This window comes from Semicossyphus pulcher, unplaced genomic scaffold (genome assembly GCF_022749685.1).
Source record: "Semicossyphus pulcher isolate SPU_LCO1_2020_fin unplaced genomic scaffold, fSemPul1.0.p SCAF_13, whole genome shotgun sequence".
NCBI classification, from domain to species: domain Eukaryota; kingdom Metazoa; phylum Chordata; class Actinopteri; order Labriformes; family Labridae; genus Semicossyphus; species Semicossyphus pulcher.
In genome coordinates this window covers 9,382,956-9,399,345 of record NW_027211637.1, presented here as the reverse complement: position 1 = coordinate 9,399,345, position 16,390 = coordinate 9,382,956, and the positions used below count along the sequence as shown (strand labels likewise).

At 41.0% G+C, this 16,390-nt stretch overlaps 1 protein-coding gene across 1 annotated transcript; it reads left to right on the top strand.

The window, feature by feature from the left end:
* Positions 1 to 1,099: 1,099 nt before the first annotated feature.
* On the top strand, positions 1,100 to 15,553 carry rhoab (ras homolog gene family, member Ab). The gene is made up of 5 exons (XM_069660653.1): positions 1,100 to 1,206; positions 8,234 to 8,391; positions 9,789 to 9,909; positions 11,507 to 11,637; positions 12,780 to 15,553. The coding sequence occupies exons 2-5, from the start codon at positions 8,236 to 8,238 to the stop codon at positions 12,951 to 12,953; spliced, it is 582 nt and encodes a 193-aa protein (XP_069516754.1). The 5' UTR covers positions 1,100 to 1,206; positions 8,234 to 8,235; the 3' UTR covers positions 12,954 to 15,553.
* Positions 15,554 to 16,390: the final 837 nt, after the last annotated feature.

Below are 16,390 nucleotides of genomic sequence, written 5' to 3'. Positions count from 1 at the left end.
ACATGTGATATGAGATTAGAACAAATATAATACAAAAAAGTCACATGCCAGTTGTTTAATTGCAAAAAGTGCCCACTTGTTATTTGCTTAAGTATGGTCATGATGATTATTCCTTTGACTGAGTTTGAAGAGGTGTGAGTATTGAGCTATGCCTGCCCTTTTGGACATGCTCTACCTAAAGGTCAGGTGTGTGGTGGTGGCTGCTTGACCAATGCTTTGCCTGGGCATGCCTTTACAGCGGTCAACATGAAAGAAATATGGCAGAGCTGGTCAATGGGGGGTTCAACTACAGTAGAGAAGCAATGGTGAAAGCAAAATTTTAAAAACTTTTGTGGCACAAAATAGTTTCCATTTTTTTTATTCTTATCCCCCCCCACCCAAAAAAAACGGTGGACTGCAAAGCCACTGCAAACTTATTTTCTTTTTACATGCCCTTCATTTTTATGAATTGGTTTAGTTGCATGAACTGGCCGCCAGGTGGGGCAGTAGGTTCAGACAATTACTTGGACAGTTCACTCGCAGGCACGTTGAAGAAAGTTATAGCCTCAACGATGGCAAATTAGAATGAGCTAAATGAACTCTGATTAGAAGAATAATACAATTGGCTGAAAAGAATCTAACATCCGGGGAAACAAAGTCAGTATTTCTTTTATATGGGCCCAGAATAGTAACCATAAAAAGTAATTTATAACATTGAGCATAAATGAGAATTGTTACCCTGAAAAACACCAGTGGAACATAAAGTAAGCCTAATTATCTGCAGTGAGTCATTTTGGACGCCAGTGGGTAGTTGAAGTGACACCCATTTAGATCACCTGTAATTATAAACCCAGCATTACAAAGTTTAAAATCCTCTCCCGTTAAAGTTAAACACATGTTAACCATCTCAGAGTAAGGAAAATTTCAGGTCCAAAAAAAGACTGTGTTTATAGCTCAACGTAATTGATCTTAAGTCACAGCTGGATTTCCGTAAACCCCTCTCTGTGTGATCCTACACCTCGTGCCCGCGCAGGTGTGGCTCTCAGGCTCGTCCCCGTCACCCCTCCCCCCAGCTAAAAACTACAAACCCTGGCGGCGCGCGCCCGTGAAGTAATTCATTGTATCAGATTGAGACGGGAGGAAACAGCGAGCGAGTCGACTGGTCGGCAAAGCAACTCAACTCCAGGAAACATTGAAAAATCCGACTACTTGCCTCATAAACTACAGGTAAACTACTTTCTGTAATATCAGATCACTGTGACGTACTTCTTCTTTCGATTTGTTCGGTGTAAACGCGTATATTATTATTTTAAAAGTTACCCGAAGCTTTGAGAGGCCCTGGTTTCAAAGCTAAAATCTAGCGAGGTGAGCTAACGGTATGCTAAGTTAGCTTTTCTCCTAACCGACCTCAATTTTTGCGCTGCTTCCGCAGTTGCCAGTCAGTTGTGCTGGGAAGAAAATTGCGGTATTCTAACTGTATGAACTCATGTGGCCGAAAAACCTTGGCCAAACGGTTCCGAGAACGATCAGTAAACTTGGTCGACTCTTAGAAACTAAACCGTAAAGATTGGATTGGATTAAACGTTAGTGATCCAGCCGTAGTCAAACAATGAGACTCTTTTCTTGACTTGCCTCGACTGAGCAGGCGGCTTCCCAACGGCAGTGTCACTGAAGTGAAGTGGTAACGTTGGTAAAATGTGGATTTTTCTGTATCCTGTTAAAAGCTGTAAGGATCAAATAAACCACCACTGTACTTTCCTGGCAACAACAAAACCATACTTTTTTTTACGTCGTTTTGTGGTTTTTAGAAAATGTCAGTGACCACAGAGCACAAAGTCTGTTCTTGTAAGGGATTTAAATTTTTAAGCCTTTCTAATATGTTTCCTTCTCTGGGAAGGTATACGTATCATATGTATGGCTTGGTGATTAGTTTGCAATGGGGCCACCCACCCATTCTTCCACTGCGGACACACTAGCCATCTGTTGCCTGTGTGATGACGCCATCTTTCTGGTGACCCACCCAGTGGCGAGCTGGTTTAAAAACAATGTTTGACTAAACACTGGGAGCTTTTACAGGGAATACTACAACTTTTTCTGTGCATTTGCTATGTTGGGTAGTGGACCACATGTGGGACCAGTCAATTGCCTTATTTGACCACCAAAGGCAAGGTGATACTGACATGATATCTATTAACTGCCATTATTTTTCAAGTAACTACATTAATAATATTGTGACACTATTCTGGGTGTGAGTTTGTGCTTTCATTCAATTACAAATCAAATCTAGACAAATGTTATGGTCAGCAATTACGTACTTTATTGTCAAACTTGCCGATTCATTTTTAGTTGATTTCCCCTCAATAACAAAAAATTGTATAATCCAATCGTATTCTTTATACATATCAAGAAGTTGTTCAAGTCATAAGCCATGAAGTTGTCTGAACTGATCTGAGCAGTCTGAGACAAAATCTAAACTTGTGTACAGTTTTGAGAAGTCACAAAGCGAGCCTAAAGCTGAAAATAGAGACATAAACAGATGCATATTATTTCTGATTTAATATGTGGTTCAGTGAAATATTTCAGTTATTGCATGTGTTTTTATTGGTTTAGCAGTTATGTGCATCAGAAGATACTATAGCTGCTTTTGCTGCACCTAAGGCAGGGGAGGGGGTGAGGCAGGCTTTATTGCAGGTTTTACACACCGTCTGTCACCCTTGAAGCCATTAACTAAAATGTATCCTCTCCTCTGCTCTAATGGAGAGAGATGACCATGTCTGACTGATAATCAAATACATGAAATGGCTAGTTCATAAATCTTGCCAGAAACACTCAGAATGGTCTTCTTCCTAATACATGTATATGTCATCTACTAAGATGTCAAAGACAAGTGTAAGACGTAGACACAGCATATTGAGTACATGGGCTTGTCTGTTATCTGTCCACTCTAGGATTGGTGCTGAAAAGGTGGTCCGATTGTAGTTATTGTGAAAGACAGCGTCTTTGATTTTCTATTGAAGGTTCAATTTAATTTTGTCCTGGTCGTCCTTTGTCTGCGTTTTCCATACTTGTCACTCTATTTAATAGGTCTACAATTAGTGTTATCTGTGTTTTCCTGTGCAGAAGTTGCGCATCATACTCTTAATGTCCCAGTTATTTAAGCAATTTGAGTATTTTAATTAGTATAAGGATTGAGAATCAAAAAATGGAACATTTATTGTTAAATGATCAGTGCTTAATTCCAAAGATCTTATCATTTAGGCCTCAGCGTCGGCATTAATTAGTGCACAAGTGGTTAGATTTAATCCTGAGGCACTTTGTCTGAAGGTCAGGAGAGTCAGTGGTTCGATTAGCAATATGATCAATGTGGTTGCCTTTGAATTTAAGATCCCTGACCTGTTCTGGCATATGTGTATTTTTAAGCTGTTATCCTCAACAATGTTAGACTGATTGCACAGATCACCAACCAATCTCCACAATAGAATTTTTCCATATTGTACAATATGTGTGTGCTGCACATGGTGGTTACAAACAATTATTTTTCTGTTCCTTCTAAAGACGTGAATTAATTTAAAATCCAGCCGTCCACAGAAAGGCCTGTGAGGTGGCAGAAGAAAAACACCTGCCAAGTTTCTGTCAGAAACAGAAATATTCATCAGCCGACAGTCAGTCAACCGTCCATAATCTGGGGCTAATTTTCCACGCTAAAGGCTGCGTGGGGTATTTCCTGGCATGGACACAGGCTCAGGCTTTTGGATGTAACTGTTGCCTGTGTGGGGTTTTCTAAAGGCCAGGCTGATGAATCATCATGCACATAGTTACCATTTTAATAATACAGCTGTGTCATTCAAGGAAATGATGCAGGATGAATATCGTTCCTGTTTAGACTTTATTGATTGTCATAAACGCCGGAGTTAAGTATTGTTTTTGATTAAAAACTTGTTGTGTTGACATATGAGTGGGTTTGACTGTCAGGCCTGCTGTCAAGAAGTTTAATAGGATGAGTCAATACATTTTCAGCCCAAAGGTGGACATTTGATAGGCAAACATCAAAATGCTCTTTGTTAGATATTGTGGTGCTTATTCTGTTAAGAAGCTAAAATGATACAGAGGAGCTGCTTTGTTAATAAAGAACAGTTTTTCAAAAAGAAACTATGTGTAATTGAAGTATGAATCAAACGTTCCTGATGGTCTTTATCACAGGAGTGTTTCCTACTCTCTGTATCTGACAGAGTCTGTTAATTTGATCCTGTTGGGATTATCCCGTCTCTCTCCTTATCCGTTGTTTGTCTGTCTCTAAATTTCATGTCATGGTCTCTGGTTGGCTAGCCTGCAGGAAGGTAGAGATTTGCACGAGTGGTTTGGTCATTATTGCCTTCCAGGATTATAATTGATTTAAGTATATCTGTCACTCACTGAATTTTTTTTTGTTATTGTGGCCATCAAAATGTCCTGCAGAACATCTTTTTTCTTCTTTGGCATACGTTAACATTTTAGAGCTAGAGCTAGGTTCCATAAGAAGACAGCTTGAACATCAGTTGAAATTGGGCATGCATGCTGTGTTGTGTTGCATCATATCCACTTCAAGCAAGCACCACATCCAATACTTGACAGGCCTGTTTAATTTTTGGACTGACTGTTTGCCAGTGTGCCTGGCAGATATGAATAACATATTAGCTGATGCCATGTTGAAACAGTTGTAGTTATGAGTGAGTGGTCACTGTAAGCTATCTTGCTTTTAGTAGTAACTAATTAGTTAAGATGTCAAGTAGGTCTGGGCGATATGGCCAAAATCCTATATCACGGTATAGGATGAGCCTGAGAGCCTGAGTCCCTTTTCTGCACGTTAATTTACATGTTAATAAACAGTGCCTCCCTCTATGCACCACCTGCTAGAATGTCATCATTATGCACATTCAATAAATATAGGTTGACCCCTACTACTTAAAGGTTCTGTTGGTTAGCCTGATTTGCATTAAAAACACAGTCTGTAGTACTGCTGATAATGTTCAAGAGGTTGCATGTTTGCACTGCAATCCCATTTTTAAAGCTATAACTGTTACGTAGTTTTGTTGTAACACCCTTGTTCTGTGGAATGGTGATAATGAATTTCCCTGCTTCACACATTACTACGCACTTCCTGGACGCAAGACCCAAGTGGCTGTAGTGTGTTTGCTTCACTGAATCAGTGCGGGTTTATCCTGGGTCACTTTGTTTAGTCCAAAACTATTGACCACTTGCCTAATCGTTAATAGACTGCTGTAACACTCGCATCAGTGTGTGCTGTGTTTCCACTATCGTATGCTATCTTTGGAAATATGAGTTCAAGCGGCTCAGAGTTCAGACACAACAGTCTGTGCTGCTAATGGAGATTTTCCTGTTTTTTTTGTGCACATTGTGCCCCTCCTCTTTGTGTTTAGTCTTGCTTATTCCCCTGTTAAATGTTTCCTTTATCTTTTTTGGCATAGAAAAGGTTTACATACCAGCTACATACAAAGAGATTCATAGTCTGGTACTTACATTAATACCTAGAAATTGCTTTGTATTATTCTCATCCTCAAGATGAGACCAGTTATTGGCTTCAACAACTTGCTTATCGGCACCTAGGCAACATTTGTTGAAAGGAGGCCACATTGTGTTTTACCCATTTTACCCGCTGGTCGATCGTTTCAAACATTTACCATACACCCACCCACCTCTAGGCTACAGCTGCCCCCGTTTTTGTCTTTTCTTTTTCCTCAAGTCATGGAGGGAATGGTCTAATCTTTTGTGACACTGCTGTCCTACTTAGAGTATTCAGCTACCGTTTATACGATGCTTGCAGCACCTCACACTGCTTCGGTGCATTTCGGGGTCAGAAAGTAATGAGACTCAGGGCAAAAGGCGGTGGAATTGAAAGTCAATTATATTAGTAGGTAGGTATCTTGTGAGGGAACATGTAACCAGGGAAATATGTGCTGCTGTTTACAAAAGGCCCAGAAAAGGACACAATAAGCAACCAGAAGCTGGAGCACATGTACAAAGTTTACAGTTGCTGAAAATGCATGTTGTATACAAACTGCTGTGTTGACAAAAAATCACAACAAAGAAGTCAAGGGGACGGCAGAGGGACAGTTTAAAATCCATCTTCTTATCAGGGCCTATGCCAGACCATTTTCAGCAATATGCACACTATAAAATAAATTTAGAATAATCCAATTAACCCAGATCTCCGGTCAGCGAGAAAAAAGTGGCACAGAAAATGTAATGTTGAGGGAGGGCTGTAGTAGCTTCATGTTCCAATTCCAGAAAAGCTGCACACATAAACTGCACCCATTCTGATGGACTCAGAAAGAACAGGCGAGGTGTCGGAGACACTCTCCACCACGCCCCCAGCTGAGTCACTGTGATGGAGATGGCAGGGCAGAAAAGGGTGATTGACACCACACAGTACTGCACCTTCTCAGATCAAGGAGGAAATAACCCTTCATGGATATGATTTATTACCTTCTCTGTGAGCTCCTGTTTGTCCTTGTACACTTAGTAAGTACACAGTACATTTACTGTGTTGGTGTGAAAGTTTTGTCTCTGCGGCAGCCGCAGTGCCAACTTGACAAATTCAGTCTGTTTGAAATGTACTTTGTGCCTCTGCTCTGTTTCCATCCCCTATAACTGGAGCCTGTTGGACACCCTTCCTGTTCATGTGTAACGGGAAATTGCTGTTTTCCTGTTTTATGTTTTATTTTGTTCATTTCCAATAGATCATCAAATTAAATAGTTCTAAAAGTTTCTGGTCTAATTGAATAGGAAATCCTTACTTACACGTAGTTCCTGTGTTTGTGACTTTCTGTCATATGTAATTTCCCAATATGGAAAGATTCAAGCTCCTTTAGCCAATGACGCAAGATTACAAGACACTCATTCACCCCAACTTCCCCTCATTCAGTGCGGCAAGTTAGTTCTCTCACACCCACACGCACACCCACACTAACACGCCTGTGGGGTCTTTTACCGTCACAAATTACTGGAACCGCGGCTTAATGTTACTGTCTGTTAGCTCACGTCTTGTTGAGCTGTGCCATAGTGACCTCTGTATTTTGACACATGTATGTGACGGTGTAAGGGGCAGGACAGGAACCTGCAGTGCAAGTATTTGTAGAACACATCATAACACAGCACCGTTTCTCTTGACCACCTCTCACCTGATTTTGGCGTACTCGATCACAAACCCTAATTACACAACTGAAAAGAGAATTGATATATTGGATGAAACAATTTTATCCCTCACATGATACACGATGCACAGGACATTGTTTTGAGAAACTTCACATAATAGTATTGTTTTCACATGCAATTTCAGTCTTTATGGTGAAATGCAGCTTGTGTACACCATATTTGTGCGAATTTAGGTTCCAGTTTACACATAAATTGCACTCAGCTTAAAATCCCCCTTTACATGATGTGAGTCATGCTTTCATCGGACCACTTTAAATAAGCCTCAAGGTTTGCAAGACTACAGATTCCAAATATCATCTCACAAATCCCCTGAGAGACTCTAAACCTCAGGTTTAGAAGCGCTTCTTCCAGCTAGCAGTCAATGTGTCAAGTATAGTTTTGCAGACTGCCCCTGCAATCTGCAACACTACTTATCAAATACTCAGTGTTACACATTTTTGATGGTTTATTTTCTCTTGAGATGGAGCAATTCTCCCCTGGAAAAAGTCAGTCAAAGCTGGTGGTCTCTGTAATCGGAAAAGCAATAATCATTTGAAATTGGCGCCATAGCTGTGGAGAAAGTTGTACGAACAGCTTGTGGTTTCGCCCCTTCATGCATTCCTATAACACCCAGTGTGCATTGCACCCCTCCCTCTGAAGAAACAGCCCAGCAAGAGATGCTGGAGTCAAACACTATCGTTTTGCTGCAGGCAATGGCTCACAGCAGTACAGAATCTGAAATGCGTCAAGAATATACCGGTGGGTCATCAAAAAAAACCTTCGGGTCTGTAGTCTATATTTTTTTTTCTACCATAATGGCATTAGCTCCCCATAATAAAAGAATAAGACTGAGGTTGAAAATCAGTGTACTGGCCCTTTAAGACACGTCCTGGCTAACGCCGATTTTATTTGTGTACCGGATTGTTGATTAACACAATTATATATGCCGTTTGAAGTCAAATGTTCTTCTGTAAACGTTGCTCTTCTGATTCTATTAAACCCCATGCCTTTCCTGTGTCTCCTTGATCATAACCTCTACCTCCTCCTCTGTGTTTTTATCCAGGGATGGCGGCCATCCGTAAGAAGCTAGTGATAGTGGGGGATGGAGCTTGTGGGAAGACCTGCCTTCTGATTGTTTTCAGCAAGGACCAGTTCCCTGAGGTCTACGTCCCCACTGTGTTCGAGAACTACGTTGCTGACATAGAGGTGGATTGCAAACAGGTGAGACAATTGCCGGTGGTCTGTGTCACTACTATCCATCTTTCCCATTTAACGTCATGTCAGAGTGGTTCCTCGGGTTGGATGGATTGAGCCAAACTTCGGTCACATTCTAAGCTGTTGTAACACCTTTTTGAACAACTATTTTGCTTGTTGAGCAAATGTAAACAACTGCTTGCTTAATAAGTAAATAAATAAGTAAGATGGACTGATATAAATCCACAGAAAATGTTGACCTTTCTCTGAAACTTTAGAGTAATCTACTCTAGTTTCGTAGCTGTCTCAACACATCCCTGCCTCTTTAGTCTCAGCAGTGGTTCGTGTGCTGGTATCAGGGCTTATTTTGTTCCCTGGGTGCTTAATCATGCTCAGCGCTTTAATTCTACCTTCAGGGCTAAGTGAGCTAGTGTTGATAAAGCTGCACTGCTCCATTTTCACATCTTCCCTCACATTGCAGCAGTCATCTGCTAAGCCTGGTCTTGTTCTCCAGAATGCTTCGTTGGAGCTTAGTCACAGGGCTTCAAATGAAATGTCAAAAATATTTCTACGTGTTTCTAGTTCTTCTTTTAGGTGTGAGTTTTGTCTGGAAAAACCGTCAGTGAATGTTCTCAGGCACACTCAAAAGAGGGCCAGTCATAGACATCCTATATATCGGAAAAAAACGGCACCTGTTTTGGTGATTATTGTGTTTGATTGAAAATACAGAAATAAGAAGGGTGTGCCTTCTAGGTTTGTGATGTGCTGTATTAGTGCCATGCTGTATGGATGGTTAACTGCAGCACCCAGCCCAGCTCATCAGTCATAAACCCTCACAACCTCATTCTGGGTTAATGGGATTCTGGGACCTAAAGTCTTTATTTGCTGGTTGGTTTCCAGCTCTCTGTGCTGCTGAGGCGGGCTCTGGCTGCTTCTTGTCAAGTGTCACATTTTTCAAAATATCTTGATCTAGTTTTCTTTCCCTATTTAGCTTTACGGTCTGCTCAGAGATTTTTCACCGTCACATTTTGTACTGTCAGAGTTTTAGTGCTAAATGCTAGTATATTTATTAGGGTGAACAAATCCTGTCTTCTGTTGATAATTTCACATTAGATAAAAGGCCACAAGTGTTAGTTTTGTCATCATTACGGCAGTAAAAAGTATGTGTAAAGTTAAATGGCTCTTTGGGGTTTATTCCTGTGGAATAAGAAAATAAATCTGTCCTATTTTCGGTTTCAGCTCAGGACAAGGTCTTCTGCAGTCCATGTGTGTTAACAAATGAATTTGCTGGCTTTGATATGAAATGGATGTGATGTATTAACTTCTCCCTCCTCCTCTTCCTCTTCTGTTTCTCGTTTCCCTTTTCTCCACACTCCATCGTCCTTCTGTCTGCCCTTCCTACCCACAATGCGTGCGTGTGTCAGGTGGAGTTGGCTCTGTGGGATACTGCGGGTCAAGAAGACTATGACAGGCTGAGACCTCTCTCCTATCCAGACACTGATGTCATCCTCATGTGCTTCTCCATAGACAGCCCTGACAGCTTGGGTGAGTAAAAACCACACACGCACACATACCGACAGACACACACCCACACAGATTCACACACGACATCGTCGTCTTCCTTTGAAAACGGAAAGATGGGGGGAGCGCATAAAAGTTATTTCTGGGGTCTGCAGGTTGTGTCTTCATCCTGTTGTGACTCTTCTTACAACTTGTACAGGAACTGCTTACATCTGCACATACACACCAGCACACACAAATCATTAGTCATGCAATGGCATGCGGCCATGCTGTAAAACAACCAGCCATGCTCATAATGATTATGAACAGCACTTCCCTGATCATATGGAAATGGCTTTGCATAAAACATGGTGATAAAAGCTGCAGGTAATTAAAGGATGGATTAAATAAAAGGAAGTCACAGTTCTAATAAAACAAGGGCCTGTTAAAGTAAAGCCTTTGGTTTAGTATTCCTCAGACATTACATCTCTGTTTAAAGCAGTGTTTTTGCTGACCAAGTAAGACTCTTATCACAGGATGTTCAGCAGAGATATGAAGGCGCTTCTTTGTCATTTTTCTTTTGTTCGGAAGCAGAATTTTCCTTCCAGTGCCTCACATTTTAAATTACATTGATTTGTAAATGTTAGTCTCATCAAAATGCTAGCATCCTGTGATTGAACTCTGTTAACTAATTTAAAGATAAAGGTCATTGCTGCGCCATCAAATGGCTATGATTCAGTTCCATTGACAGTTTCTGTTGTTTTTTTCAACTGTAGCAAGAATAAATAGTGCCAGCTTTCTATGAGTTTGAGTTATTAGAATTTCATGTTATTGCTTGTAAATGGGACTCACACTGAAGCCGCTTTCCCACTGGTAAAAAAAAAAAAAAGCTAACACCTGGCTTTTTTGCTTAGTGGGAAAGGCTACAATCTGCATTCAGACCTGGGTAATTATCGCCTGGGCTCTGATTGGCATTGATGGGAACACAAAATTCGGGTCGACATGCTGATCTCCTACCCCTTTCCAGCGTGATGCTATGCTCCGTCGGTAACTTATCTGACTCCTTGTCATCTCTGCAACAAATTCTGCCCGTCACGGTCGAAGCAGCGCTCGAACATCGTTCCAAATATGTCAGCGCCGAGTTTGATAAACCACCGTAACATCTTCACTGGGCGCACTTGTGACGTCAGGCGGTGACGCAGCAGAAAAGAGACCAACAGGAGTATACTCCACTGGCAATGGGAAACAGACAGTCGGTATCTATAAGAGGTTCTTCCCGGGTCTAAAAAACCTGCGTCAACGCGCTAATTATTTAAACATGGTGTGAAAGGGGTAAGAGAGGCACTGCAATATGAACCACCCCTCTGCAAATGAAAGTATGTAAATATGGGTTTTTTTATTTTCATCTGACACCTCCTGCTTTATTCAGCTGTGGTGCCTCCCTTTTTCTTGAAGGTTTATTTTACAGCTGACAAGAAATAAATGTAACAAAGATTCATCTCTTCTATTGTCATGGGCCAGATATTGAATTTTAGTCATAACCTCAGATATGCACACACAAACACAAAAAATTAATTAATATCACTTGCTAATGATCATTGATCTCCTTCTTTAACCTTTGGTCTCTTGTCTTCCTTCACAGAAAACATTCCAGAGAAATGGACCCCAGAGGTCAAACACTTCTGTCCCAACATTCCCATCATCCTGGTAGGAAACAAGAAAGACCTGCGCAATGACGAGCACACACGCAGAGAGCTAGCCAAGATGAAGCAGGTACCTTAATTCTTCTTTTGCTTGTCTCAAATAACTATTTAGACACATCTTCTTTAATATAATAGATATTTCACCATTTTTATTATTCTGCTTTTGGCTCTTATAGAACAGAATGAACATGCAAATGTTTATTAAGATGGAATATTTACCTCAATGTGCTTGAAATAATGACACCTGATGCTAAACTATACAAATATTCTATAATGGGGTATAAGGTGTATTATATGCATATTGCAAAATGTCCCTGTTTAAGACTGAAAAGGCAAACGAATGAAGTTATCATGCACAAAGATTGTCATATTATGAGTTGGTATTCTATGCCAATCAGGCATTTCATACATGCATGCTCCACTAAACTATATCTATAATAAATGACTGACTTCAGAGCAGTTAGTACTCTTAGTTAAGGTAACAGCTTTCATTGTTTACCTAGCTTATGAACTACTATTTTCTGGACTTTTGAATATACAGAGGTACTGTAAAATCCAGAATATAAGTCGCACTGAAATATAAGACGCAGTCTGTTTTGGGGGTTATCCCAGAGAGAAAAAGATTTTCTATAGCTATTTATTAATAAAAACGTGTATGAAGTTTCAACACTAAATTTCATCATTATTTAAATTTATTTTCATTTGAAACACATTCAAAAAACAAATTACAGCCTACCATCTGTTTTCGCCATGTAGAGTTTGCAATTCTGCTAGCTACCATTGCTGTAGCTAGCGGTAGCTGGCAGCCTACGGTAACGTTGATTGTTGTCACGGTGGTGGCTGCAATGGCGATCATGGCAGTGCATGTCCGTGACAAAGCGTTAGCAACAATCAAGTTGGTTTTAAAACACTAAACAACACTGCGTCATAAGAGACAATGTAGCGACTTGGACCCGGAAACAGTTTAATGCGGAGGTGTGACATCACCACTTAACATCCGACAACTATGGCTAGATTATAGCGCCATAGTCTGGGTAAAAGACAGTACCATACCTCTCTCTGCATTTTATACTGGTTTATTGATCACACCAGTATAGAACGCAACCCACTTTTTAGATAAAAAAAGTATTAAAAGTGCGTCTTATACACCAATTTTTACGGTGCATATAAGGTGTTCCTAAACCAATTTCTTGGTTTCTCTTCATTCAACAGGAGCCAGTGAAGTCAGAGGAGGGCAGGGAAATGGCCGGCCGCATAGCAGCATCCGGCTATATGGAGTGTTCCGCTAAGACCAAGGACGGCGTGCGGGAGGTGTTCGAGATGGCCACCAGGGCGGCACTGCAGGCCCGCCGCGGCAAGAAGAGCAATAAATGTGTACTGCTGTAAAATGGCTGACACATTTGGACTGTTTTCACCCATGGGCTTCTGTACCCCGGGGCTAGGGCTTGGGAGGGACGGAGGGATTATTAGATGGGAGTGGGAGGGAGGGGAAGAAAAGAGTGCAGTAAATGACTACCGCTGTAAAATGGCTGTTTGTTGGACTGAATTTACCCTGGGACTTGGGATTTGGGGAGCTTCAACGGAGGGGGATGGGTGGGTGGATGGATGGAAGGGGGGAGGAGGGAGCACAGAAAACTACCACTGTAAACCATTGGGCTCTTCACCTGTGGGTCTACCATCAAGGTGGGGAACTTACACCAGCCACCAGCAAAACGCTGGTACATTTTGTCTGTCAACAAGCTACTTACACGGATAAAGATCATTCAGAGCTGACATAAAAAGTGATTGCTGGGGAATTATCAACTTTTCCAGAGAGGATGTGTTCAGTGTGAACAAAAAAGAGGTTTAATTTCCAGCCTGGATGACTTGATAGATGTAAGAGTTGCAAACAGACCGCAGAGTAAAGGAGGACCACTGTAAACAGCCACCAGTGTGCCATGTATCTTCATGTTTTCATACCTGGATTTAGGGCCAGGGCGAGTGCAGATGGAAAGGTGAAAGGATCGGTAGGATTTACAGTGGCGTCTGTGTGACCATGATGAAGACCAAACCAGGGCAGTTTACATCGTTTTGCACATTCAGCTTACTTGTTATATGCTGTAGTTACCAGGGCAGGTTGTTTGAACAGCCCCTAAAGTGGACAAATCATCCATAAACTGTGTTAATTAAATGCTCCTCAAAACGGTGCTCTAAAGAGGTATGAGGTTAATCAGCTTGCAGTTCAATACAAGAACAAAAAAAATGCTTCTGTTTTAAAATAAGGCTTTTGCAAAAGTTTGTCCTGAGCTTGGTAAATCCACAGTATTAAACAAGTGGTCACATGCTGTCAGGTGATCAGGTCGAATGTGCCGTATTATCAGAGAGGCTTGAGGCTACATGCTCACGTGTAGCTCAGTGCCAACGAGCCTGTCATGGTAGCTAATCCTGTGCTTACAGAATCACATTAACAAACACACTGAGCCCTGCTCTGTCTGAAATCATCTGTTACAGTAACCTGATCGACAATGTAAAGTGTGAGTAGAAAGATTACCTGATGTGTAGTTGTAAAGTGGTCCTTATCACCACCTGTAGTCCAGTTGCTGCTTTGAATATTCCATTGCAGTGTTGCAGAGGGCAGTGCAAAGCTCACTCCCTACAGAGGTGATCAGCTATAACCTGATGGTTCTGTAACATTAACTTTCTTTAATTGTATCAGTCAGTGGAAGTGGCAGGTGAGCTGTGGTCCCATTGAATGACAAAGGTAGCTTCCTGCCCTGCATAGTCAACCGGAGCGAACTCTGCCATGCCTCCGCTCCCATCCCTTCCTGTTCCACAAGGTGACTGCTGGTGCTCATCTTCCCCTGGTGTCAGACCAGGACGAAGAACAAGGAGAGGATTGTGTTTACATGCACACCACAGATCTCTGTATTTGGGATAAATGATGATTACTTGGATCAAATGTAAAATGACCAGAAAAAGTTCATGTTTGAGGGTAAACAGGTGCCTGAAATACAACATGTTATCCACCACATACATGTCTGCCTTTTACTGTTTAACTGTTGGTACCTGCCATTTGCTCAAACAGTTAAACTCTAATTGACCTTTTGTATCCAGATTACTGTTCATGAAAATGCCAGAATTTTCAGGTTGGACAGCCTGATAGATTTTGAGGTTAAACATGATCTTATTCTGCGTTGCTTACCAGCAGAGAGAGAGTTAACCACCTGCTGTATGCTGGACAAGTTTCCCTTTTTTTAGTTCTTTCCGTTCTAGAAAATGTTGAGCATGACCGGCTATATTTGGGATTTTCAGCCCTCCCTGATTCCTCTGTGTTTTGCTGCCAGGTTCAGCCTCTCTTGACAGCTTTGTACCCTCCTGTTCTTCTTCCTTGTCTACCAGGAGGAGCCTGTTCCAGAAACCCAGTCTTGTGTTGTTGTTTTTAAACTTTATTTCCTGCTTTTTAAAAAGAAAAGTCATAAATATGTTGTCTATCAGTATTTAAAATAGGAGGTGGAAGACTAGGGGACTGCTTATGTGTCGTTGCTTTAGTTTATTCTCATGTGCTTTAACTGAATTTTCCTGATGATTTACACTTGGGTGTAACGACTCGTCAATCATCGCTGCCAAATGCTGTTGTTAGGCAGTCAGGAGAAAGGCTGGCCTCTCGGCTGCCTGTCTAGAGCATCGCTAGGACCACGTGTGCTGGCTCTTTTTCTGTTTGTTTGTTTTGAACACAAACTTGGCTGAAGAGACAAAAAAAGGAAAAACGATGTTAGTCTCCTTATTATGTACAAATCATTTTTAATTTCTTTTTATTGTATTTTTAAATCCTGATTTTTGGATGCTGAAGCAGTGATGTAAACAAAGGAACAGGAAAACCAAGCTGTATGCAAAGTCTGTAAATATGAAATGTGGGTTTGTTCATACTAGACTATACACACGCACAGGACTGGAAACTGTATTTGTAAACTAGCTTTGGTTTGTGTAATAAATTACTTTCTATAACACTCAGCTGCTTTTCATTGTGGAATATGAATGGAGTCATAAATTAGTTGTTGAAAGAACTTTAAAATTTTTCCATCTGAACATGACACACAAGTACCACATTAACAGACAAATATTACCAACATGTAATACATGTGTAAAATAGTGTTTACCATTAACGATAAGTGACAGGATGTTTATCTAGGAGGGAGATGTATAAATGGAGATTACAGTCAGAGGTCTGAACCACCACAAGCTACTGAATGTGAATGGGTGATATCCTTAAACCTTAAAATACCCCCATATCTCATGTCTTTGCAACCTAGTCTCAAAACGCATATAGTACTCTTGACTTCTGCTGGACACTATGGACCATTAAATATAGCTCATAATGTACTATTTATGGTTGTGGTGCTGAGCCAGAGATCATTGCAACCATAAAATCCCCCAGCAGTCCTTTTGTCAAGATGGGAATCCATCACAGAGCCTCATCCGATCATAAACCAGGTCCGGCCGACATGATGAGAGGCACACTGAGAGCCATCCAAACCCACAATATCAACAAGTGCTGATTTAGAAGATTTCAGCTAAGTACTAAAGCACTACACTGACAAGCTTCTTTAAAGACCTTTCCTCAATTAACTGTTCTGTTTTGAATCAGTTGGTGTTAAGCTACACCACACAGACAATGCAAAAGCCGTAGCCATAGAACCCTGTCATTAAATCATTGTTTTAAACAATGGAGGTGAAGTTAAAATGGAAATCTAAAGTGTTTTGCTCAAAGGCACATCTACAATTATCTTTAAAGTGAGGCTGGAACATATAAAATAAGAGGTTATCTGACCCTACTCTTGAAAATA